At 42.4% G+C, this 25149-nt stretch overlaps 1 protein-coding gene across 1 annotated transcript; it reads right to left on the bottom strand.

Moving 5' to 3' along the window:
- On the bottom strand, window positions 1-23275 carry stox2a (storkhead box 2a). The gene is made up of 4 exons (XM_085355770.1): window positions 22693-23275; window positions 11013-11165; window positions 5009-7553; window positions 1-479 (listed from the first exon to the last, which is right to left on the bottom strand). The coding sequence occupies exons 1-4, from the start codon at window positions 23030-23032 to the stop codon at window positions 278-280; spliced, it is 3240 nt and encodes a 1079-aa protein (XP_085211896.1). The 5' UTR covers window positions 23033-23275; the 3' UTR covers window positions 1-277.
- Window positions 23276-25149: the final 1874 nt, after the last annotated feature.

The following is a 25149-nucleotide window of genomic DNA, read 5'->3' as shown; positions in this document are numbered from 1 at the left end:
TCAGGTAGGTTCCTTCACCTACAGTTGTCTGGATATTCTGTAGTTTTTCTTCTGTTTTTTGCAGTTAAGTTCTTGAAGCTGTGGGAACAGTCTATTGAAGCCATGCCTGTTTTTATAACAGTCCCAGTAAATGGATTCTCAGGAGTCTGAAGATGTACGCGTGTGAGTGTTTATGTGTGTGTGTTGGTTGAGGAAAGCGTGGGTGGAAAAAAACTGGTGAAGCACCCCACTTTCCTCTCTCCTCCACCACCGTTATGGTCTCAGTCTGTGCTGCCTGTCAGACGCTGGTGATGGAGGCCAGGCAGTTCGATGACTTCTGGAGTTTCTCAGGCTGTGTGGTGGGGGGCTCTGGGATGGTGCGAAAGCTGAATGGCAGTCCGATACTACTGGTGCCAATGTGGCCGGGGCTCAGCGCTGGATTTTGCCGTCTATTGCTTTCCACTATGCTGGATGTGTTGGATGCAAGGCTTTCACGTGTCCTGCACGACAAAGACAACATGACATGCAGTTTTTTTGTTACGAAAATTGAGTTACATAAATTGAGTTTGTTTAAAAAAAAAAAACATATTGGAAACCCACTGAAATACTTTTGATACCATTTTAAAGCAGACTTCGAATGCTGAGGGGAAAAAAGATGATAGGTTACTGACAAAATTATCACGCTATTAAACAAAAAGGTAATGTAAGTCAAGTGTTAACAATTAGATCTGCCACATGTCGATTATGCTAATTACTTTCTTGTATCTTTAAGCCCAATGTTAAGTTCCAAAATACAGGATATTTATTAGTTTATAAATAAATATTCGTATTTGTATCAACACTAAATACACAGCAAAATTTAAAAATGTATTACAGTGGCGATTCCATTTTACACATGATCATCAGTGTGTGAAAACATCTACCATCATTCTCTTTTACCAACTAGAGACATTTACAAAATGCGAAGTAGTACTGTAAGTGCCAGTGAGTTTGAAAAGCAAAGATTTATAATAGTAAGGCAGGTTTAATGGCAGATGTTCTATTTTACCAAGTGTAGCATCCAACATTTTTTGGAGCTTGCCCAGCATCGATTGCTTTAGGTTTGAATTTTTACTTTTTGATAATATTAAATGAGAGCATGCATGCCTTCTAGAAGCTTCTGGAAGATATACACCCCTGTACTGTCTGTCAGTTTATCCAGAACTGGTTCACACATGATTCTCACACATTAATCTTGCTTCATATTTGACTCAAAGAAACAGAAATGGCTTGTAAAACAGATGCTTGCAACCAGTAAAATATGGAGTTGGAATAGCTTTGTATGATTCGTTTATGTACCGCTGTTTACTTTTGGGTATTTTTCAAAGTTAAGTTTGTTACAGTTAAAACCAGTGTTGGTCAAGTTACTTGAAAATAGTAATTGTTACTAATTACTGTCGATTTGTCCAAAAAAGTAATCCAGTTATTTTACTGATTACTTATTTTAAAAACTAATTAGGTCATGTCAGTGGAAGGATCCGGGGGTTTCTCTGTGAATTTCACATTCCTGTGGCAGCGTGCTAGGTACTTGCTCAGATTTGAAGGTTAAGTTTTCGCTGTAGAAAGACGTTTTGTTTCCATGCAGTTTACAGCGGACGCTAATGTTTTTGTCACTTTTTATGGAATCAAACTCAAAAGTAATGTAAGTACTTCCAAGCTTTAAATGCTGCATGGTCGTACTCTCTCCCGCCCTCCATGTTATCCAATGTTGATCTGCACACGTCTGTTGCTGCCACAGACGTCGCGCGCGCTTACACCATTGACACGCGACACTCTCACAAACAAAATCACGGTTTAGTAACGCAGTAACGCAGCATGGCTATGGGAAAGCAGCAGTAATCAAATGACTTTTTTTGCAATATTAATCTCTTACTTTAATCGTTACTTGAAAAAAGTAATCAGATTACAGCAACGCCCATCTCTGGTTACATGATGGACAAAAGTATTGGGATACGCTGTTTAATCTTTGAATTCAAGTGTTTTTAGTCCCATTGCTACATGTGCATAAAATCAAGCACCTAGCCATGCAGTCTGACTTTACAAACATTTCTGGAAGAAAGGCTTGTTCTTTCAGAAATGTTTCTCAGTGAGTTTGAGCGTGGTACTGTAATGGGATGCTATGCTGCATCAAGTCAGTTTGTGGAGTTTCCACCCTCCCAGTGATTCCGCAATCAGATGTAAGTGGCAATATTGGAAAGTGGAAGCGTTTAGGAACTAAAGCAACTTCGCTATAAAGAACCAAATCAGTAGCGCTTAAATGTTGCCAATACTCAGTTGACCGAATAGCTACAGAGCTCCAAACCTCCTCTGGCATTAACATCAGCACAAATACTGTACACCAGGAGCTTCGCAAAATGCACTATGTAGGCGGCTCAGTGCTTTTGTCCATATAGTATATTATACAGTCCTTTTTAGATTACCTTCTCCAAAAAGTAATGACCACTGCAAACATAGCTGTAGCTTCCAGGTTTGAGCAATAAAGCCAAAGCAGAGGTGCCTTAACCCTGCATTCTGTCTGAAGGCCAGCAGAGGGCTGTGGTGTCAAAAAGACTGGTGCTGTAGAAGTCTGATTGTATGGGCTTGATCACTCATTTTGGGTTATACTGAATTAAAAAAAAGAAAAAATAAGGTATATTTCCTGCTATAAATCCTGATCATCTGTGGTAAGATTTCCCATGGTATGAAACCACACAGTCATTAGCTAATAAATTGTCAATCACAAGGCATAAATCAATGAGTGTGCAGTTTCACACTCAGACCCGCTCATCCTCTTCACATTTGTTTTTGTCTTTTCCAACCATGCCAGATGCCGACAGTGACATCACAGTAGTTACGCCCATCTAAGCTCATACTGTGTATGATGACACAACCCTCCTACAACTCAGTGTCATCCACCGAGTACGTGTGTGTTTAAACTGAAAACTGTGCAGATCCTGTAAGACCAAAAAAATAGAAGTTTGATAGGCAGAGACTGGTTTATTGCTCACCATCAAGAATCTGATGTTAATGCGTGCCATTTTGCACACTTTCATCTATTTATTGAAAAGAATAACTGTGAGGATGTTCACACCCTATTTACACATGCACAAACCTCATTGTTGCTTTAAACAAAGCAGTCAGCAGCTAAATAAGCACATCGGTGGATGAGCACAAACCAGCATCTTCAATGGATGGACTTTGACATACATACAGAACCTTTACAGGACTATTGCCAAAGCTGAAAGCTCATATTTTTTCAGCCTAGTGATAAGCAAACAGTGTAACACGACACTGATATGAGTAGTCTCAGATGAGTTGATTGTTAGCCAGCTACAGTGAATAGATTCATAACCAGGAAGGTTGACGACGGGATAAAAGATCAATTATAATTAAGTATTCTTTGGTCTTGGAGCCTTCATATTGACCCATGACATCTTTCACTAAGGTCTGGGTGCAAGAAGCTTTATTCATTTCAACAAACTACACATAACCACGACATCTGTTTTAGAGGAAATATTCAGGCCCTCGTGTGCTCTACCTCAGCATCCTAACCGCACTCTAAGTTGCACTTTTATGTCATACGCAGTTTACTTTAGCATAGAGCTGGGCGATAGAACGATAACGATATGTATCGCGATATAACTTTTACTCGATAGAGAAATTAAGCTATCGCGATAGACCTCGCCGCTCTTGTCCTCTTAAAAAAAAAAAAAAAGAAAAAAGGGTCAGCCAATCCAAATCAAGTAGCGCAGAGCCGAACCAATCACAGCCGCAGCGTCACGTTGCGTGACTTGTTACGTACAGCACAAGTGCCACGCCGCACGTGTGTTTGTTTGGGAAGCAGCCAGCGGGTAATGGAACCAGCGCGTAATGGAGGAAATGAGTGTGCTGACTAGAAAAATCAACCGAGCGTGACCGAAGAGAAAACAGATGATGGTTCCAATGCCGGAGAGATTGTCAAACGGAAGAGCCATAGAAGTTCCGTAGGGTGAAGGTATTTCGGCTATTTCAAGTCTGACAAAAAACAGAGTAGCGTGCACTGTAAATGTGCCGAAAGCAAGTCTGGAAATACAATAAACTGGTGCATGCGTCACACTGTGCGCCACGTTATTGTTTCGGTGAAATGAATTTCTACAATACTGTTACTGTTAATTCTACTCTGCAGTGTTTAAATGCTTACATATACACACAGTTACTGTCCGTCCACACATACGACTCGGTTCTGCTTCTATGCCCCAGCTTTGTTTACTTTTTCCCACCGAGGCTTCTAGACTTCTGATTGGCCAACATTTCTGCACGGTTAGGAATCTAGCGCCACCTGCTGCTTTGGCATGTTCATAGCAGCGTTTTCCTTCATTTCTGCCTTTATGTGTAGACGGGATTATTTTTTAAAACGAAAACGGAAAATCTCCATTTTCAAAAACACCCGTGTACGTGTGGACGTAGCCTCAGTCTCTGACTGGAAGCGCTAATTCGTCATTCGGCTTTTGTCAGACTAAAGTAACTGTTAAAACTGTTTGAAAAGCTCAGCTATACAACAAGGAGAGATTGAGAATTTCCTTTTAGTTCTCAGTTTATTTGATATTGACAAAAGTTAGTCAGTTTTGTCTGTTCTTCTGTAAAACAAACTAAGATTTATTTTTAGAATTAATATTTTGTTTCTAAGTGGAATTGACAATTTAGTAGTCTGTTTCGTTTGTTCTATTTTGAAACTTAAACGCTTTAGCGGCTGCCTTTTGTGTAGTTTGCAATATTTGCCTTTATTTATCTGAAAAAGTCTCATGTTCCTTAAGTACATCTACCCTGTTGAACTTATTATGGGAAATAAATATTTAAATAAAAACAAGCTGCTGATTATTTCACATTTTACTTGTGAGCAACGGCACATTTAAATCTTACAAATATAGTTATTTGGCTCATATCGTGATAGATATCGTTATCGCCTGAAATGAAAAAAACATATTGTGATATGAAAAAATCTCATATCGCCCAGCTCTACTTTAGCACATACCTGGGGGAGTTGAATCCACTGTCCACCGTGACACTGCTGCTGTCCATGCTGTCCAAACGGGCAGAGTGGGCTGACTTCTGGCTGCTGCTATTCTCTGTCTCCTTGGGGCTGAGTAAAGTCAGATTGGTCTCCAGTTTTCGCTGCAGATCGTGGTCCTTCTCCCGTTCCAGGAGCCACTGCATGGTTCCCTCCCCACCACCACCACTGCCTCCACCATTACCACCCCCTTCCCCGTGGTCTTTGTTGTCCTCTGCCGAAGCCAACTCTTTGTGCGAGTCCTCCTCTGGCTCTTCCTCGTCGTCGGATACATTATAATAGTCAAAGGAGGCGGAGGGGACTGTTGGCTCTAAGCAGCCCTGTAAAACTGCAGGTGACGCTGAGGAAGTCGCTGAATTGGAAGGCTGCTGGGGCTCAGGATTGTCTAGGGCCTCTGTTGATTTGGCATGTGAGGCTTTCCGCAATGTGCCAGACTTGGTGTAGCTGCTGTCCACGTAGCCGCTGGACAAGGCATTGTGTGGAGGTTTGAACAAAGTGTCCTTGCTGAAGATTTCTTTCCTCTTGATCACCATACCACCTCCTCCCCCTCCGGGATCGACATTGTGTTGGTGTGGCGTCAAACGGGCATTTTGCGCCGGCTCCGGCGTCTGGCTTGGCGTCAGTCGCGTTGAGCCGTTCTGTCCTTTTGCTGCCGACAAGTCCTCTTTGTACTCCATCGTGTGAGGAGAGGTGAGGTGAGGCGTTTGGCGGTCAGCCGGAGAGCCCTTTCGGAGTCCCCCTGATGAGGTTAATGTGTCATATTCTGATTTTGCCTGAGGCGAAGGGGCAGTTAAGATTGTTTCATTTGACGTATTGCACTGGAAGTACTCATCTGTTGAGGGCTTAGAAGAAAGTCCCATTAGCTCATTGTACGTTGGCAGGCTGTCTCTGCTTTTGTTCCTCTCCATTGTACTCCGGATCCTTGACTCATCCAAACTCCCTTTCCCCAAATCAGGCACATTGAAATCAGAGTGGAACTTAGCAGCAGAGAACATGATCCTTGCGTAATGGGAGGACTTCTGCGTGGCCCGCAGGGTGCCATCATCAGTGTAGTAATGACTACGCTCCTCCAGACTTGGTTCAAAGTCTTCTGGTGCACCCAGTGACGGGCCTTTTAGAGAATTGTCCATGGACCGAGATCGTTCTTTCGCCTGATCTGACCTCTCGTGACGAGACTTCCTGTCCTGATTGTGACTGTGACTCCTTTGCACTCTGGACTGGCATGTTCCACGTGAAGGCTCGGGGAAGGGCATCTCTGTCCGTCTCTTAGCTAGCTCCCCAGACACATCCCACTCAGGGGTAACAGGGCAGTATGACTCAGTGATGTTGGGGTTGCTGTGGACCAGGTATGTCGCGCCGCCACTTCGCCTGCGCTCCAAGGTGTACATAGCCTCTCGGGGTGAGCGAACTAACGAGTGGCTAAAGAAGCGGTAATCCCTTTCCATGAACACAAGATCCCAGTTTGAACCCTCAGATGGGTCTCCCCTGGAGGTCCGCGGTTTGCTATGAGAGCGGGACTTACCATGTGGAGCCCTCCGGTGGCCTCTGCCCCTCCTGCTGCGTGCGCTGTGCTGGGCTGAAGACCCCGCTTTGTTCTTCTGCGTGCGCTCTTCCTCTAACCTCTTCATCACAGCCGTGTGCCTCGCAACATTCTCCACCGTTAGGTCGGGGTTGATTCTGCGAATGATCTCCATCTCCACTTCGCGGGGGATGGGTGTGGTTGGCACATCCTCGTCACGAAGCGGCCACTCCTCCGGAGGGAACTGGGCTGAGAAGGTTGCCAGCTGCCTCATTTTGTCCTTCTTAAAACTCAGCCTGAAGAGCCTGAGTCCAAACCTTTTGGATTGCTTCTCGCCGCTTCCGCCGCCCCCACCACTACCTTCTTTCTTTTTGGTCAGAGTGTCAGTTTTATAGGGGAAAGAAGTGATGCTTTTGCCCTTATCAGCTGGATCTTGAGACGGCGATTGCTGGGCAGGGGGAGAGGTGGGAGCCGGGGGATGGGGGTACGATGGCGGCTCACCTCGGTGCTCCTTGGCTGACGCACTCGGCGGAGGATCCCCGCCGCTGTGATCCTTGGGTGGCTTACTTTGATAGGAATCTCCCCTGTGCTCCTTTGGTGACTTGCTCGGGAGTGCAGGGGGGTGATGTTTGGACGGGTCTTCGCGATAGGAATTGTACGAATCATTGTTATTCTTGCGAGGAGGCCTCTCCCTCAGACAGCCAGGCGTGGATGGTGTGGCATTGCCAGACTGAGGTGTAGCACAATGCTGAGGTTGTTGCTGTGGCTGTTGTTGTTGTTGTTGTTGTTGTTGCTGCTGCTGCTGTGGACGCTCTTGCAGTCGATCATCCAGGTGATACCACTTGTTGTTTGTTCTGATGAGAGAAGGAGTGATAAAGTAGGTCTGGGGAGTGACAATGAAGTAGCCCTCTGGAGTTGGGTAGATCTTCCTCTCTCGCACCAGCATGTTTAGGGTATGTCGCAAAACCTCTGAGCTGGGTGTAGGCACACCTGCAGAAAACAGATGAAAAATTATTTGAGTCACAGCTTTATTTTAAGAGCTTCAAATTCCTGAAGTTCACTTCAAATACAGGCATGTAGGTAACATTTGTTGCAGGCAAAGAAAGTGGAATGTAAAAAACTTAGAGACTAAGACTTAGAAAGAAGTGGAAAAGGGGATGATATCAGCAATGTCTTGAATTTACTTATTTTTTTAAACTTTTATTTAACACGTGTTGCATTGCCTCACCTTTTCATGACACGCTGCTCAAAGTGAATTTCCCTCTTTATATGCAAAAAGTTACCCAATTGAACAGTCTTAACCAAGGGATTTTTTTTCCAGCTGCAACTGTAATCAAATCCAGGCTATTAAATACCCTGTGTTAAAGGACAATGTAGTAGTAGTCTCACTTTTTACTCATATGCCATCTTTAGTGTGCTTCTTATGTTTGGTGAATGTAGTTCAGGATTTTTTTGGATTCTGGTTTGTTGATGGTTCACCACAGGTGAAAGTTTACCACAAAAACAGATCCAGTATTTTAATTTTAAATGTAATCTATTTAATTCCCTGATAATCCCAAATAAATTTGTGTTTTCTAGGTTAAACATGACCATGCCGTGAGAATGAAGGGGTTTTGACTTTAAATAAAAAGAGTGTTTTACAGCTAATTGGTGTTTAGCTTGCATTTCCCATTCTTGCTGTTCAGAAACTTGATGCATGTTTTGCAGTATGCTTTTTTTCACAATACAGTACATGGTTTCAATGGATGACAAGTCTGAGACAACATGCAGGCCAAGTTAGCACTTAGACTCTATTACTCCTGAGCCATGTTGCTGTAATACGTACAGAATGTTCTTTGGTATTATCTTGCTGAAATAAGCAAAGCCCTCCATTAGAAGCCATCTGGATAGCAGCACATGCTGTCCCCAAAACCTGAAAATGTTGTTCAGGTTTTAATGTTGCCTTCACAAATGTGCAAATTATTGTTGCCATGTGTGCCAGTGTCTCCACACAAACTCCAGATAAACTGTGAGAATTTCTAGTCTGGATTCAATGCACGTTTAGTTTCCGAAAAGATTTGTTTTTTGGGCTATTCCATTCAATTCCTAATTTAAAAAACAAGCAAACATGATCAATGTCTGATGTCACTAATAATTTGGATGTGTAATCTCTGGCAGCATATTTGGAGACCTGCAGAAACCACAATTTTGCAGGAAAGGAGCAATATTTTGTTTAAACCTTATTAAACACAAGGCACATTATATTCGATGATCATGCTTCAAAGCTTTGCAATTTTGAGACTGCTGCATCCCTCTGCAAGATATCTCACTATTTTTGACTTTTCTGAGCCTGTCAAGTCCTTCTTTTGACCCATTTTGCCAAAGGAAAGGACGTTGCCTAATAATTATGCACACCTGATATAGGGTGTTGATGTCATTAGACCACACCCCTTCTCATTACAGAGATGCACATCACCTAATATGCTTAATTGGTAGTAGGCTTTCGAGCCTATAAAGCTTGGAGTAAGACAACATGCATGAAGAGGATGATGTGGACAAAATACTCATTTGCCTAATAATTCTGCACTCCCTGTAGATGGACATCACATTTTGGGTTATTTAGACCAAAATACTCAATTTTGCTCTACAAGGGCCTGATAACCAGGACATTATGCTGCTACTGTTCTATCGAAATTTCAAATGAATATCCTCATATGTAGCTCTCATTTTTCTCAGAAACAAAAATTAGGTAAAAAAAAAAAAATCTGGTAATTCTTTGTTTTTACATTCATCAGGTCCCAATCAGCCCAAATATCAAAGAGAAATTAAAAATGCATGCCATTAAAGAGTTCGGGTCTTAGGAGGTTAAAACAGTCCAAAACAGGTGAATAGTTCCAACTTAAATATGGGGAAAATTCATTTTCATCAACCTTTAGTATCATATCCTCCAGATATGAACACCTTTTTCAGAAAGAGTAAGTTTCTGTTAATATCACATCCACATGCATCAAGTGATTGGGATAATCACTCACATCTTATATCACCTTGTAAAATATAGGCATTGTGTGACATTTTCAGGCATATCTGACATATTCAGCTGGGTGGCATGTGATGATCTGACATGGACTGACCCTTTAATAAATACCCAGTTATCATCAAAAGCTGTTCACTTCACTCATAACCTTTATATAGACATTCATATAATGTATTGACATTATATCAGTTATAGTTTTTAACACAGAAATGATGCGACTATTTATTTTAACTGCTTTACAGCAAGGAAACATATGCAAGTATATCTGTGAATGACAACAGGCTACACAATGATCACAGTTTGAGACCTCTACCAGTCAAAACACATGCAGAGCTATTGTGAGGAAACGGCTGTATAAAAATGCTGGATATAGCTAAATTTAAAACTCACATATGCAAAGTGATATTACTGATTTAATGTCTTTTCTTTTTTGTTTTGAATTTGTACTTGTTCAATAAACACTCTAGTTTCATAAAATTGAATTCTCTTGCACGAGTTTTACAATGTTAAATATGAAAGTAAGATGCTGCTAGGGCCATAATGTTTCGGAAAATCATACATTTGTTGTTATTGTTTCTTCTGTACACCACTATAGTGGATTCCAAATCAAATAATCAGGATGTTATCAAAGTGCATGCTTTGAGTTTAAAATTTTTAACTGTTCAAGATTTATAGCCATTTTTATACACAGTTTCCCATTTTCAGAGGATTTAAACGTAACTGGACAAACTGACTGGCCAATACTGTTCAAACCGTGTATTAATTATATTGAATAAATCCAAATGGAGGATGATTTTGTGTTAAATTTATCATATTTATACAAAAACTGATCCATTTTATTTTAATACTGTATGCAGGCAATTACAGAGTTGTGTCAGGCTTAGAACCTGTTGTTGTCTCAGGAGATAAAGATAAATATTAACTGTAAAAACATGCAAGTGATATTCGTCAGTAGTAAATATAGTAGAATATTGATTCTAGATAGAAGTCCAGCTATTAATGTTAAATATGATTGTATTTGTAAAGCTAAAAACTGGGAAAACAGTCCACAAATACAGAAAACAAATCAACACAAAGTATCTGGAGTTTCATGAGAAGCCATTCAGTGATATCAACCACTCGTGAGATATTACAAGAAGGAACTGTATATCAGCATGTTTAAGTTGCTCTTTGAACAAAGCGTCTGCATTTGACGTGCATAAAATGTGAAACATAAAGAGCATGACTCTTCTGCTTGAAGAATTTAGTTAAATGTAAAACATCTAAATACAAAAAAACCAAGATATGACAAATAAATGGTAAATAAACAACATGCATATCTGATAAATGAATAAAAAAATCTAGATTTTTAGGCTTTGATTTTTAACATTTTTTCTACAATTTTTCCTTCATGTTTGAGTGCAGTACCATGTTAAGACGCAGGTGCGAGGGCATACCTGGGAAGCTGGCAGTGAGGTGCTCCACCAGTGCCTCCTGGTTGACAGGCTTGTGGGCAGAGTTCATAGCAGAGATGGCCAAGCACAAGATCTCTCCCAGCGGGATGAACTGTGACTGGCTGATAGGTGACATACTGATCGGAGACACGTCACCTGCAGGAGGAGGAGGAGGCAAAAGCACAACTGTTAGATCATGAATGAACAGCAGGCGCAGCGTGTGAAGCTATGATGTAATGGTCAAACAGCAGCAGTGTGTATGCCGCCTGCCTGTAACGGCTCCACCCCTCCTCTCTGCTTCCTCAGCCTCTTGCTCCTCCCGTTTCTCGTAGCTTAGCAAAGCGAGGCAGCTGCTGCTGCGGCGACCGGAGTATGAGATCACCTGAATCTCCACAGCGCAGCTATCTGATTAACATCGTTTTACGAACAGAAACAGGAACTTGGACAATCAGCATATCTGAAATTTAAATGAAAAGCTATTTTTGATGACCTACCCCAGATAAATTCTCCATAAGCTAGCTTTGCCGTCAGCTGTAGTGAGTAGTGAAATCATCTTTACAACCAGGCGCCCGAGCTTCAAGCCCTTTAAAGAGCAAACACTGGTTCTGCTGAAAGGTTGCAAAGCGACACACTGAATCCACTGCTGCGGCATCTGCTGTAGTGACCCTGTCCTCTGACCTGCATCAGGTGATTGACAATCATATGACAAGGTGCAGAAACTGCATCATCAGAGCATCTATATTTAATCTTTCATTAAGCATTGTGCTTCCTCATCTTCAGCAACTTGAAAACAGATCTGGTGCTGCCCATGGTTCCTCTGCCTAGGATGAAATGTGTGCAGGGCTCTGCCTCCTCAGCCTGCTCAGCTGAATGGTCAGTTAAGCAACACAATGACGTTATCTCTACTCAGTATCACAGTCCCTATTAAGCTGTATGTGGCTGTACAAGGCTTTACGTGTATTCTAGTAAACATAAGAAAAGCCACGTATGCTCAAGATCGGCACAAAAGTAAATCCCCTCCTAGTTTGCTTTTATAATGTCTTATACCAAAGAAGCAAAAAAAAAAAAAAAAAAAACAGAAAGAGAAAGAGAACAGAGGAACAAGCTAATGTTTGTAACAGAAGTACTGAAAGGATCAAAAAATTCCCGGTAATTGCATTTCTGATACTGGGATAGCCACAAGCCTTTACATAATCTTATCTAACACAAAATACAAATCTGCCACAGAATGCACAACTTGTTCTTGTACTGAGACTATTCAGACACACCGTATAAATCTACTAAAACACTACAATATTAATTCAGAATATGAAAAACAAGAAGCCCTAAACCTTAAGAAAGAAAGCAGGACTCGTTAAAGTGCAAATAAAGTCATTGATTCTATGATAACACCCTGGAAAACTAAAAAAAAAGAAAAAAGGGAGCTGTTAACACCTCCTACTTCAGAGCGACCAAAGTTTACTGACTGAGCAGTCGTGAGTAGAGAGGGTGGAGCTTCTGAGAGTGGGAGGGTCTGACTCACCTGGCGCACGATAACTTGGCGGGGATGGAGAGAAATGAGGGGGAGGAGGCGGAGGAAGATGCTGCTTCTGCACACGGATGTCTTTCTCACTACGAGAGAGGTTGTGCTCCAGCGGGCGTTCGGCGAGCTCCGAGCTGGGCCAGGCCCGCCGCAGATTGCTGCTGCGGTTCTTCTTCATCGTGACCCCCTTTTTTCAAAATCGTATTTTTTTTCTTTTTTTAAACCAGGTGGTCTTCACCCCCCTTGGGCTTCTCGGGATAAGGTTGGAGGGAGGGGGGTGGAATGGGGTGGGAGGGAGGGGGGGGGGAGGGAAGGAGGGAGAAGGGGAAAGGGGGAAGGGGGGTGTGTGCAGGGGGAGGTCGACAAACCTCGGGCTCAGTGCCTCCCCCGCATTAGTAAGAACGTCCCGCTAGAGCGATCACACACCAGACATGGCAGGAACCAGTGTGCTCCTTCACACACATACACATGTCTCATTTACATCCACGAGCAAGCTACAAACGACCGTGTTCGCACTGTGGGTGGTTGTCATCGGCTGCTGGGCTCTCCCAGGCTGATCTGGATTGATGGCAGTGGCAGCAGAGGTGCAGGTGACTGCGCGAGGCATCACCCTTTCATCGACATCAGTCCCAGCCACCATTCGTAGCATCCCCATTTGCATGCGTAGGGAGGCACATTACGTAGCCACTCTGATGTGGGAGGAGGGAGCAGGAGAGAGGTGGGGGGGCAGGGGTAGAGATGAGGGAAATGGGGCATTGGAAAGAAGGAGGACGGTGAGGGAAGATTTCAGCGGAGGTTTTTGGGATCTGCTTGTTCCTTTCGAGTAGAAGGTAGCAGGGGGAGAGAGGCAGGGGACGGATGGATGGTCAAAGATTCAAAGCTTAAGAGAGGCCCAGTCTTCGACAATAGCTCAATTCACCACAGGAGTGCTCGGCCGATCCCCGTAAAACAAAAGAGCCCGCTTCAAAAAACACAGAAATAAAAGCTCCATTCACCCTAATGGGCAGTGAAACCTCAATAGTATGCCAAGCAGCGGAGACGCCACGTTCACCTCCATCTTTATCCGATCAAGCACAAGACCCCATCGTCCTTTCGACAACAGCACACCAGCAGAGGGTGGGGAGAAAAAAATGGAGAGCATAGAAATAAATAAATAAATTCAAGAATAGATATCCACCATATCCCGCAATCCGACGGAAGAAGCTCCTGAGCTGATCGCCATAGCATCCATTCATTAACGGGGGGGATGCAAACTCCAGTCAACGGCAAATCTCTTTCAACGCTAATGCTGCAGCTGCTCCCAGCACCTCCAGGAAGGGTGTGTGAGTATGTGTGTGTGTGTGAGAGAGTGTGTGAGTGTGTGTGTGTGTATGTGTGTGTGAGAGAGAGTGTATGCGCGCATCCGCCTGCTGCGCGCGATTCTGCGTGAGCATGCATGCGTCTGTGTCTGGGTGATTGAGGCTGAGGGGAGGGGAGAGGAGAGGATGCAAGAGAGAGCAAGAGAGAGAGAGGGGACGTAGAGAAGGCAGAAAGGAGAGCAAATATTAACAGCTCGAAAAATAGATACAAGAAAAAAATAAATAAATGTCAGCATCCAGATGATAGCCAGGGGAACTGCAAAAACTCTCAGTCTCTACATCCTCCCTTCCTACTCTTGTTCTCCAACCCTCTCAGTATTACTGGCTGTACTCTTGAAGGATGAGGGGCCCCTTGAACAATCAGCCTTCCTCTTTTTTTCTTTTTTTCTGTCTCTCAGCTGACTGTGAAGCCACAACCTAGTGTGGAAGTCATTTTAAACCTGCTGATTTGGGTCTTTCTCATCAGCGCTTTCCACCAGTTGATTCAGTAACTTAACTGTGTGGAGCACCGAAAAACCCCAAAAGCATCACCCTAATAACGTCCAAAAGTGACAGCTCCTCCGCTCGAAGCCGGCTCGTGCTGACTCACATGCGTGGAGTGTGAATGGACGGTTGAGGTGGGGGATAGAATAAGGAGCAGAAAAGTGTGAGGGCAGGATGGGGTGCAGGCAGAGGGGTGGACGGTGTCACAACCAATCTGCTCCAGTTCACTGATACCAAAAAGAAAGAGGAGAGCAAAGGAGGGGTGGTGAGGAGGAGGAGGAGGAGGGAGAGCGACACCACCATGCCAGCCATTTTATTTCTCAGTAGTGCTGCAACAGCCTTTGTTGCCATGACGACGCAAGCCGATGATCTCATAGCTGTTACCTTTGAGTGCTGTTCTCTTAAAGAGCCAGCTACTCAAAATAGAAAGCAGACAGGCTCCACACACACACACACGCACGCACAAGGACTGCCTGTTCTACGGACACACGATGCTCCTGCAGTGATGCTGAAAAATGGAGATCCTTCAACTTTGCCTATAAGACACGGGTACATATACTGAGAAAAAAACATGCATCATGAGCTGTTTTCACAAATTTCTCCTGAAATTGGTGACTTGGACCCGAGAGAATGATTAAAGTTTTCCTTTTTTAATACAGAACACCAAAGTAGGTAGTGTGCATCAGCTCTTGTCCTTATCAGACATGACATGGACTTTGTCGTAAGTGAGCTGTTTGCCTTTAAGCTTGCATCTCCTGAGGGCAATTCTAGAAAGGTTTGAGGCTGGAGCACGCATGAGAAAGTAGTAATGATGTAAAAATTCACATAAATATGTGAATCTACTGTTTTATTGATTATTTCAACTTTTAATACTTGTAAGATATCCTCAGGAAATGTAAAGATGAGACTACTAAGACAAAGTTAGCACAAACTAAGGCTACGTCCACACGTACACGGGTATTTTTGAAAACTGAGATTTTCCGTTTTCGTTTTAAAAAATAATCCCGTCCACATGTAAACGCAGAAATGAAGGAAAACGCTGCTAGGGACATGCCAAAGCAACAGGTGGCGATATATTCCTAACCGTGTAGAAATGTTGGCCAATCAGAAGTCTAGAAGCCTCGGTGGGAAATAGTAAACAAGGATGGGGCATAGAAGCAGAACCGAGTCGTATGTGTGGAGGGACAGTAACTGTGTGTGTATATGTAAGCATTTAAACACTGCAGAGAGTACAATTAACAGTAACAGTATTGTAGAAATTCATTTCACCGAAACAATAATGTGGTGCACAGTGTGACGTCAAAAAAGGCGCACACCTTTGACGCTGCGTTTTCTGCGTTTTTCTCGTCCACACGTAAATGTAAAAACTGAGTTTTCAAAAATATCCACCCTGGCCGGAGTTTTTAAAAATCTCCGTTTTCAGTGACCGAAAACGCAGTTTACGTGTGGACGAAAGGTGCAAACGCATAGAAAAATCTGCGTTTTCAAAAATACCCAGGTGCGTGTGGACGTAGCCTAAGACACTTGACAATGAATTGGTAGAAGCCCAACAAGGGAAAGGTTGAAAAATAACAGAGCTATAAACTCTATGCGCAGCACATTAGTTTCATGTTCCATAGTGGAACTATGCATGTCATAAGGAAAAAGGCCTAACCATGAGGCAAGAAACTGTCAAATTACAATTTGGATCAATGATCAGATCTTTATCTGACTAAAAATCTGTGCTCAATCGCTAAGAAGCAGGATGACGAGCAGAAGTCAACAAGTTGTGATCACCTTAGAGCACTGACAGGGCAGGAATAGATCTTCGAAAGTTTTTGTGAAGAACAATATGCTTTGAAGACTTTTAGTGGCAATTTAATCTTAATTAAGAGTCAGTACTTATAAAGACCATTCCTCATCATAACGTTGACTTATCATAATTCTTTGACTTCTGGGACACATCCTGACTGATGGTGACCCATTCCTGATCACAGTTTGTTGCCTTCTGCTAGTTCACCTACTTTTTAAAGATAGACTACATATTTTCACCAAGCGTAATGCAAAGCATTGGAGGCAATGGTTTAAAGCAGTGGTCCCCAACCCCCGGGCCTCGGACCGGTACCGGTCCGTGAGTCGTTTGGTGCCGGGCCACGAGAGTTGAGGCTCAGGTGTGAAATGTATGGTTTTCAAGGTTTTTATTGGTTTTCAGCGTTATTTTGTTATTGTTTTTATCATTAACTCTGTTTTCCTGGGTCTTTTCACGTGTGTTATGAATAAATCTTCTTTTTTTCGGTACCAGTACTAGTTTTATTTTGTTGTATTTATCCGCGACACCTTAAAGGCCGGTCCGTAAAAATATTGTCGGGCATAAACCGGTCCGTGGCGCAAAAAAGGTTGGGGACCGCTGGTTTAAAGCACATCGCCACTGGATTCTAGAGCAGTGGAGACATCGTCTCTGGAGTGAAAAATCCCACTGAGGCAATCCAATGGATGAGTCTGGGTTTGGGAATGGTATTTGTCTGACTGTACTGTGACAAGTGTAAATTCTGGTGGATTATGATGTGGGGTTATTCTTCAGGAGTTCTTCTTAGTTCCAGTGAAAGGAACTCTTAATGCTTCATGTGGTAAGAGTTTGGGGATTATCCCTTCCTGTTCTAACATGACTGAGCACCAGTGTGCAAAGCATGGTCCATAAAGACATGGATGAGAGAGTTTGGTGAGGAAGAACTTGACTGGCCTCCACAGCGTCCTGACCTCAACCTGACAGAATACCTTTGGAATGGATTAGAGAGGAGACTATGAGCCAGGCCTTCTTGTCCGGCATCAGCGTCTGACCTCACAAATGCTCTTCTAGAAGAATGATCAAAGATTCCCATAAACACACTCTTATGTCTTTTGGAAAACTTTTCCAGAACAGTTGAAGCTGTTACAGCTGCAAAAGGTTGGGCATACATCATTAACTCCTATAGATTAAGACTGGGATCTCACACAAGTTTATATGTGTGTGAAGGCAGATAAGCGAATACTTTTGGCGATATGGTGCATCTACGCTATCATCACGCATGCTGCCAACTAATTTTTGTACATTAAACGCATTTGTTTATAGATCATCTCAAGCCTGATGTGGTGAAGATGGGAAAGAAAGGTAGTAAGGAAAACGGGATGTCTTGGTCAAATTTTAAACCACTATCAGCTGCCTTTTTAATTTTTTTGTACTTGGTTGTATATAAATTCAAATCTACTACTTTTAAATTTTGCTACTAGTTGATCATTAACAAAAATATTGCAAAAAATAGTCACCTGATAATAAAAAAAAAACCCAAAAGGACACTGCACCAAACACCATAGCATTAGTCCACCATACTGGACTAAACTGGTCGACTGACTAACAGTGATGCTCCTGGAGAGATTCCACTCAACACACACTCACATCCAACTTCCTCACAAACAGAAGCAGAAGCATTTTCCCAGCGGTCTGCCCTCCTGCGGCACATTCGTAGCATTACATGTTTTTGTTCCCTCAAACTCTCGAATTAAGACACTAATATTTTGGGGTTTTTTTGACACAACAGTCACCATAACACATCCTGATCTGACATTAAGATATATAGCATCCCATCTCTCCGCTGCGTCAAACATTTCCCTCAATTCTCTCCTAAAACCCTCCCTTTCCGTCCAGTGGAGAGCTGTGCTGTGGCTGGGAATGCAGCTGAGTAGAATTTTTTTTGTGGAACAAATACTCGACTTTTCCTTCCTAAGGGGTACACCCCATCCCCTGTCTATTGTTTGTAGGCTGCTAAAGGATACAAAGTCCCTCTGTTAATCAGACTGAGTCGCCTATTAAAAAACACTTTGTTTCCACATAGCTGAAAAACAACAACTTTTCTCTAAATATATTAATCCGACTGCTATTTGGCTCACAGCCCCAATCAAACATTCTCAGACTGTTTGGTTGATAATCTGGACTATGTGCAAGTACAGTCCTTTTTTTTAAAATTCACTGCATAGTTTAAGTCCTGAAGCTTTTTTTCTGAAGAATTTTCTTTCCATAGCAATGCTAATGAAATATCATATCAGTGTGTGTGTGTATGTATTACCCCCCAACACTTACCTCTAGTTAATGAGTACCCTATGGTGGAAATTTGTCTGATCTTTGTTAGAACTTGTCTACCAAAAAGTAACATCCTGACACCACAGCTGGGAAAACGAGTCAGTAAAACTTGCAGCTCACTTTTGAAAATCAGAAGATTTCATTGAGATATCACAATTATAGTTCATTTTGTTACTTCACAAAGAAGTAAAGAAACACATATTGAGTGTTTCAATCTGGAAAAAATAAACTGAAATCAGGCCAAAAGAGGCAAAATGGTTCAAGTTCAACACAACACCACAAAATCAGAGACTGAATAGGTTTCCTAGTGGTGGTAAGTGCAAAAACACAACCCCTTAAACTGTACTACAACAGAACAACAAAAACAGCCTTCAGCTAACTGATGACTTCTAAATGATGTCAGTCTGTCTTTTTTGGGGTTCAGTTTTAAAAATATGTATCCTACACAAAGCTTACATACATAAGAAAGTCATTTGCATCTGGATTCACAGCATACAAAGTCAGCTGGTTCAGGATTTATAACGTCTGGTGAGTTATTAGCTATAAGACAAACATTCCAGAGCTTATCTGTGTTTGCTTCACCGGTATCAATCAAGCTATGCCACCTTTTCTCACAGAACAACACAATCCCAATCTATCACGTCTTTTGTAACAGAACTAGCAGCTTTTCAGCTCAGCAGAGTTGATTTCAAGCAGCTCAAAGGCAGAGTTAAGATAACACTCACTGTAAAGTCACTCAAGACAAAAATAATTATTTATTTTATTAAATTTAACAGTGAAGAGTTTGGTTTGATGGTCTGTGTTTCTACAACTGTTTAAACAGCAAGATGAAGTGAATAACCCTGAAAGTCTACCTGGAAAATATCTGCTGAGCTATTTGATGATATGAAGAACCCAATCCAGAGATTCACCTAAGAAAAAGGTCTAGCAACAATTTACAAAATTTCATTTTAACATGATAACATAATGCTGCTTCAGTAATAACGCTCCAGATTTGTCAGCTGTTAATCTCCCATTCCTCCTATACCAGGAAGGATGGATCTGTGCTTTCTTGTTGTTTGCACTAAATTCTGACCCCCATCAGACCAGCCTCAGCTTCCTGTTCTTAGCTTACAGGTGTAAGCTAAGCTAAGAACAGGTGTGGCCTTCCGCTGTGTAGCTCATCAGCTTTGATGAATATGCTCGTCTACATAGCTTGGTTGTAACAAGCATGAGTTACTGTTGCCTTCATATCAGCTCTGGCCATTCTCGTCTGACCTTTGGCATCAACAAGGAATTTCTATCCAGAGATGTGCCGCTCACTGAATATTTTCTTTTTTTCCATTCTCTATAAACTCAAGACACGGTTGTGGGGGAAAATCCCAGAATATCAACAGTTAATGAAACAGTCAGACCAGTCCGTCTGGAACCAAAAACCAGTCAGTTAAATCACCTCTCTTCCACATTCTGATGCTCAGTTTGAACCTCAGGTCGTCGTCTTGACCATGTCTACATGCCTAAATGAACTGAGCTGCAGCCATGTGATTGATTGAGTAGGTACTCATATTAACAAGCAGTGAAAGTGTGGTAGGTGAGTGTGTGAAGTCAATTTAATGTTGTAATGGCAAACATACCACTGTGCAGTCAAACGGATCTCAACTTTAAGGCAATCAATTTAAGTTTTTAAGGAAAAGGGTGGAGTACCCACTCCAGGTCGGGGATGAGTTCCTGCCCCGTGGAGGAGTTCAAGTATCTCGGGGTCTTGTTCGCAAGTGATGGGAGAAGGGAGCCGGAGATCGACAGACGGATTGGTGCTGCGGCCGCAGTGATGCGGAAGCTGCACCGGTCCGTCGTGGTGAAGAGAGAGCTGAGTGTAAAAGCAAAGCTCTCAATTTACCGGTCGATCTACGTCCCTACCCTCACCTATGGCCACGAGCTGTGGGTAGTGACCGAAAGAACGAGATTGCGAATACAAGCAGCAGAAATGAGCTTCCTCCGAAGGGCAGCTGGCCTCTCCCTTAGAGATAGGGTGAGAAGTTCGGCCATCCGGGAGGGGCTCAGAGTAGAGCCGCTGCTCCTCCACATCGAAAGGAGCCAGCTGAGGAGGTTCGGGCATCTGACAAGGATGCCTCCTGGGCGCCTCCTGGGTGAGGTGTTCCAGGCATGTCCCACCGGGAGGAGGCTCTGGGGCAGACCCAGGACACGCTGGAGAGATTATATCTCTCGGCTGGCCTGGGAACGCCTTGGTATTCCCCTGGATAAGCTAGGGGAGGTGGCTGGGGAGAGGGAGGTCTGGGCTTCTCTGCTTAGGCTGCTGCCCCTGCATCCCGGCCCCGGATAAAGCAGAAGAAGATGGATGGATGGAATTTAAGTTTTTACTACTGGGAGCAAAGGATGCTGTTGGGCTAGTAGCTTCCAGCCAGAGAGTAAGCAGTGGCCAACTGCTTACCTTATATATGGACAGGACTTTATTCTCAAATGACCACTAATGTTGTCAGCATTATCAAAGTTATTAACTGTCATGGCTGCAATCATTTGAATCACAATAATTTCCTCCACATTTAGGTTTTTAGGATCCACGTCCACGGCAAACAATCCTGGAAACCATGCTTTTGCTCATATTCTTCAAATTGCAGACTCTTGATATCAGCCTATGCAGTAAAAGACAAGTACTAAAACTTTTAGTCTTCACTTCTTTCACACACCCAACCCTGCTGACCTTTCTGTTTGCATTTGCCCTGCTGCAGGTTGATGCTGCTCACCGATAAAACAAGATGATTCAAACCCTGGCTCTATTGTGAAATAAACATAAATAAGATGATCTCTGACAAGCTGCACGCCTCTCTGTCTCATTTGAACACAGACGTATGCACACACAGAGCAAACCCAGTATGATGAACTCTCAGTATGATGGTGCAGTGGTTAGACAACACTTCAAGTCGTCACAACCTGTCTCAGCACATATATGAGTTATGGCCTTGTCAGAAGAATCGGAATCAGAGTGTGGGAATGCTGAACTGGAGTCAAACTGGGCTCCAATCCTGTCTGTGCTATCTGGATGAGTAAGCCTCATGACATGAAGCAGCTGAGGTTAAAAGGTGATATGATGCCTACACTCCCTTTTTTTTCGCTGAGACTAGCCAGTCGAAACGTTACTCACAGACTCACATTATTCAATTATTCAACTGCAGGAGAACATATTTGAGCTCTCACCTCTAAAAATGCCAATCAGTAGTTTCTGCCAGCTCGTAAAAAAAGAGGTGTGGACGTCAGCGTGAAAAACAAAAACACAGAAGAGCTCTGAAGAGCCAGAAAAGACGAGAAGATCTGCTGATGAGAACGGATTCACACGACACACCAAAAAGGGAGTTTATAAAGTGGACAGCATTTTAATAGAGCGATCCAGCTTTCAATTCAATTCAGTTTTATTTATATAGCGCCAAATCACAACAATAGTTGCCTCGAGGCGTTTTATATTGTAAGGTAAAGACCAACAATCACACAAAGAAAACGGAGAAATTCCAACAATCATATGAACCCCTATGAGCAAGTGCTTTGACGACAGTGGGAAGGAAAAACTCCCTTTTAACAGGAAGAAAGCTCCGACAGAGAGCCACAAATAATTGGAGTTAGGGGAGGAAGACAGGACAAAGACATGCTGTGGAAGAGAGCCAGAGATAACTAGTAATTATAGTAATCATTACTAGATAATTAGTAATTATAATGTTTTTTTGTTTTTAATGAAGCTGATAATTCTTTTAATGAGTGCTTTGAATTCATATGAAACTATAATAAAAACATATGTACGGCTTAATGTTGTTGTTGTTTGCACCTGAACTTCATGGGTCAGGATTTAATCATCACAAATGTTGTAGAAGAAAAATTTCAGTTAGTTCAAAGGCCTAGTCTGAAGTCTAGCACTAGAAGGTGAACATGGGGAACATTTTTGTTTCTTCTTCTTCCTTCGGCTATTATTATAAGGACATCTGAGCAAGTTCTTTTCACTCTGATGAATATCTCCGTTAACACAACTTTGAGATAAGATTTGTCTATTTTACTGCTGAATACTGTCTCCAACTATGAATAGGGTATTTTAAACTTCTAAAGGACTCAGTACTTTGTTTCTATAACCCAAACAACCCATATTAGAACACATCCATCTGGGAAGACAAGAAAACCCTGAGGCTACATTTAACTTTCTAAGATGCTTTGTAGTTGTTATCACGCATGTCTAGACAATTTACCCACCTATGTATTTGATGTCAAAGCCCTCGGGAGGTTGCAAGGTCCGTCTCGTCCATCCGTTCCTGAGGACCTGAAGGTGCACCTCTTTCCCTTGGATCAGCAGCACATGCTCATCTATCCAGCCCAGGAAGAAGATCTCTGTCAGCGCGTGTGTCAGCGCCTTGTTCCAGAAATGCTGCATGTTGACGGCTTTGAAATTAGCGAAGACCTCATAGCCAGAGTGATGCTTTAAGTTTACTGAGAGCAAGGCCGGTGGCGACGGTGAGTCCTCTCCATCTCCTCTGCAAAGGCGCGACAGCACCAGCGCCAGGGAGTGCGGAGCGATCTGGAGGAACTTGTCCATAGTCGCTCCGGTCAAAATTTGGGACTCAAACGGAAACTACAATCTGTTCCTTGCACGGCATGGTTCGGACAGTGCAGGTCTCCATCGCGGTTCTATCTCCAAACTGAGAGTTTTTGTTTGTTTGGGCATTTTCAAGAAACAGATTCCTCTGAAAGCTCCAGACTTCCCAGAAAAAGAGTTTTAAATGTTTCAAACACAGGTGCTCCATGTAAAACCAGGGAAATCAGCAATCTGATACCCGTCCCCTGCAGCCACCTCTCCCAACTGTCAAAGACGTTTAGGTCCTACTTTCAGCGACAAAAAAGGCGAGCACTTGTGATGCGTTCAAGCACTCCCTGTAAACTACCACACTTCACTTTAGACGGTCAAAATCCACGTTTTTGATAGAAATCCCTATCTGGTCTAATCCTTACTTAACCGTCTAAGACAATTTAATGTCATCAGTGTCTTAAAACACCAATGGAGCACTCTAATATGAGAAAAAAACACATGCAAACGGAATTTCAATTCAAGCTTTCGCGATGCTTGAATGGAAAGCAAATGTGTAGCAGCCGGCTTTACACAACCAAAGTGATCGGAGACAGCTACAATGAAAAATGAAAACTAGCCAATACTTAAAGTAATAATAACAAAAAGTAATGATTTCGGTATTTGCCACATTTGTAAACACAAGAATCAAGTTCAGTTTCTTTCATTTCTATTTTAAATACCCAAATATAACTAGTAAAAACTAAAGTTTTTAAACACACACACACACACACACACACACACACACACACACAGGAGCCTAAATGAAAGTTAATTTAATTTAAAAAAAAAAATCTAATTACATTCAAAAATAAAAAAAGGATATTGCAAAGGTAATTTTGAATTTGATGGCAGCAAGATTTCACCCCAAAAAAGTAGGACACAGCCATGTTTACCACTGTGTATCATCACCTCTTCTTCTAAAAACAGTCTGTAAACGTTTGGAAACTGAACAGGGCAGCTGCTCAATATCATCGTATTCTCTTATAAAATAGGATTCTGGTTACTGAACAGTCCTGGGTCTTAGTTGTTGTATTTTCCCTTTCATGCTGTGTTTTTAGTTGGTGTAAGACCTGAACAGTCAGGCCAGTTCCACACCTGGACTCTTGTACTGTTAATGTTATGTGTTGTAATAGCTGCAATGTGAGGTTTAGCATTGCTGAAATATTGTCCTGATGAAAAAGATTATATCTGGATGAGACCACGTGATTCTCCAAAAACTGCATATACCTTTTAGCACTGATGGTATCTTGGTGTAAGCAGCCAAGTTAATAGGTACTAACACAACCCTATAGTATAAGAGATGCAGCCCTTTGAATTAATAACAAGTTGGACTATGGTCTCTCTCCTCTTTACTCTGGAGGATTCGGCATCCATGTTTTCCAAAAAGAATTTCAGAATTTGATTCATCTGTCCACAGAACAGTTTCCTGATTGCATCACTGCATTTCAAATGAGCAGAGATGATGGTAGTGTTTCTGGATTGTCTTCTTGTTTGCATCATAGAGCTTTAACCTGCAGATGGCACAATGAACTGTGTTCACAGACAGTAGTCTCTGGAAGTGTTCCTGAGCCCATGCAGTGTTTTTGATGACAGCATCACACCTGTTTTTAATGTAGTGCCACCTGGGGGCCTGAAGATCACCACAAGATCACACTGAGTTTTTGTATATTGTCCCTTGCACACAGACATTTGTCCACATTCCTGGGATTCTGTAATGAAATTATGTATGGTAGAGAAATCGTTGCAATTTTATGTTGTTAAACGTCATTCTGAAATTGTTTCACAATCTGTAGATGCTCAATTTTCAGCTCATCGCTACTTCTGAGAAACTCTGCCTCTCTAAGATGCTCTTTTTACACCCAGTCATGTTACTTGGCTACTGCCAAATTAAAAAATTATAAATGAGACAATATTTGTCGAAAGTTATATTTTCTCAGTGTAAACGTTTGATTTCTTTTCTATGTTCTATTGTGAAAATAAATATGTGTTTAACAGATTTGCAACTCATTACTTTCTGTTGATATTTACAATTTACACATGGTTTAATTTTTTATAACTATACAGAACACACATAGACTTTCACATAA

Source organism: Diplotaxodon limnothrissa, linkage group LG6, assembly GCF_057381915.1.
Source record: "Diplotaxodon limnothrissa isolate DT_005_m linkage group LG6, D_limnothrissa_male_GT1.1, whole genome shotgun sequence".
Lineage (NCBI taxonomy): Eukaryota > Metazoa > Chordata > Actinopteri > Cichliformes > Cichlidae > Diplotaxodon > Diplotaxodon limnothrissa.
This window is presented reverse-complemented; position numbering and strand designations above follow the sequence as displayed.

What these genes read in the sequence shown, in the direction of transcription:
- stox2a (XM_085355770.1), bottom strand. Translation starts at nt 23,032, where the DNA reads ATGGACAAGTTCCTCCAGATCGCTCCGCACTCCCTGGCGCTGGTGCTG. An exon ending in CCTCACTGCCAGCTTCCCAG is followed by an intron (nt 7,554 to 11,012) that starts GTATGCCCTCGC and finishes TGTTTTCTGCAG; the next exon opens with GTGTGCCTACACCCAGCTCA. An exon ending in AGTGGATTCAACTCCCCCAG is followed by an intron (nt 480 to 5,008) that starts GTATGTGCTAAA and finishes TTTGTCGTGCAG; the next exon opens with GACACGTGAAAGCCTTGCAT.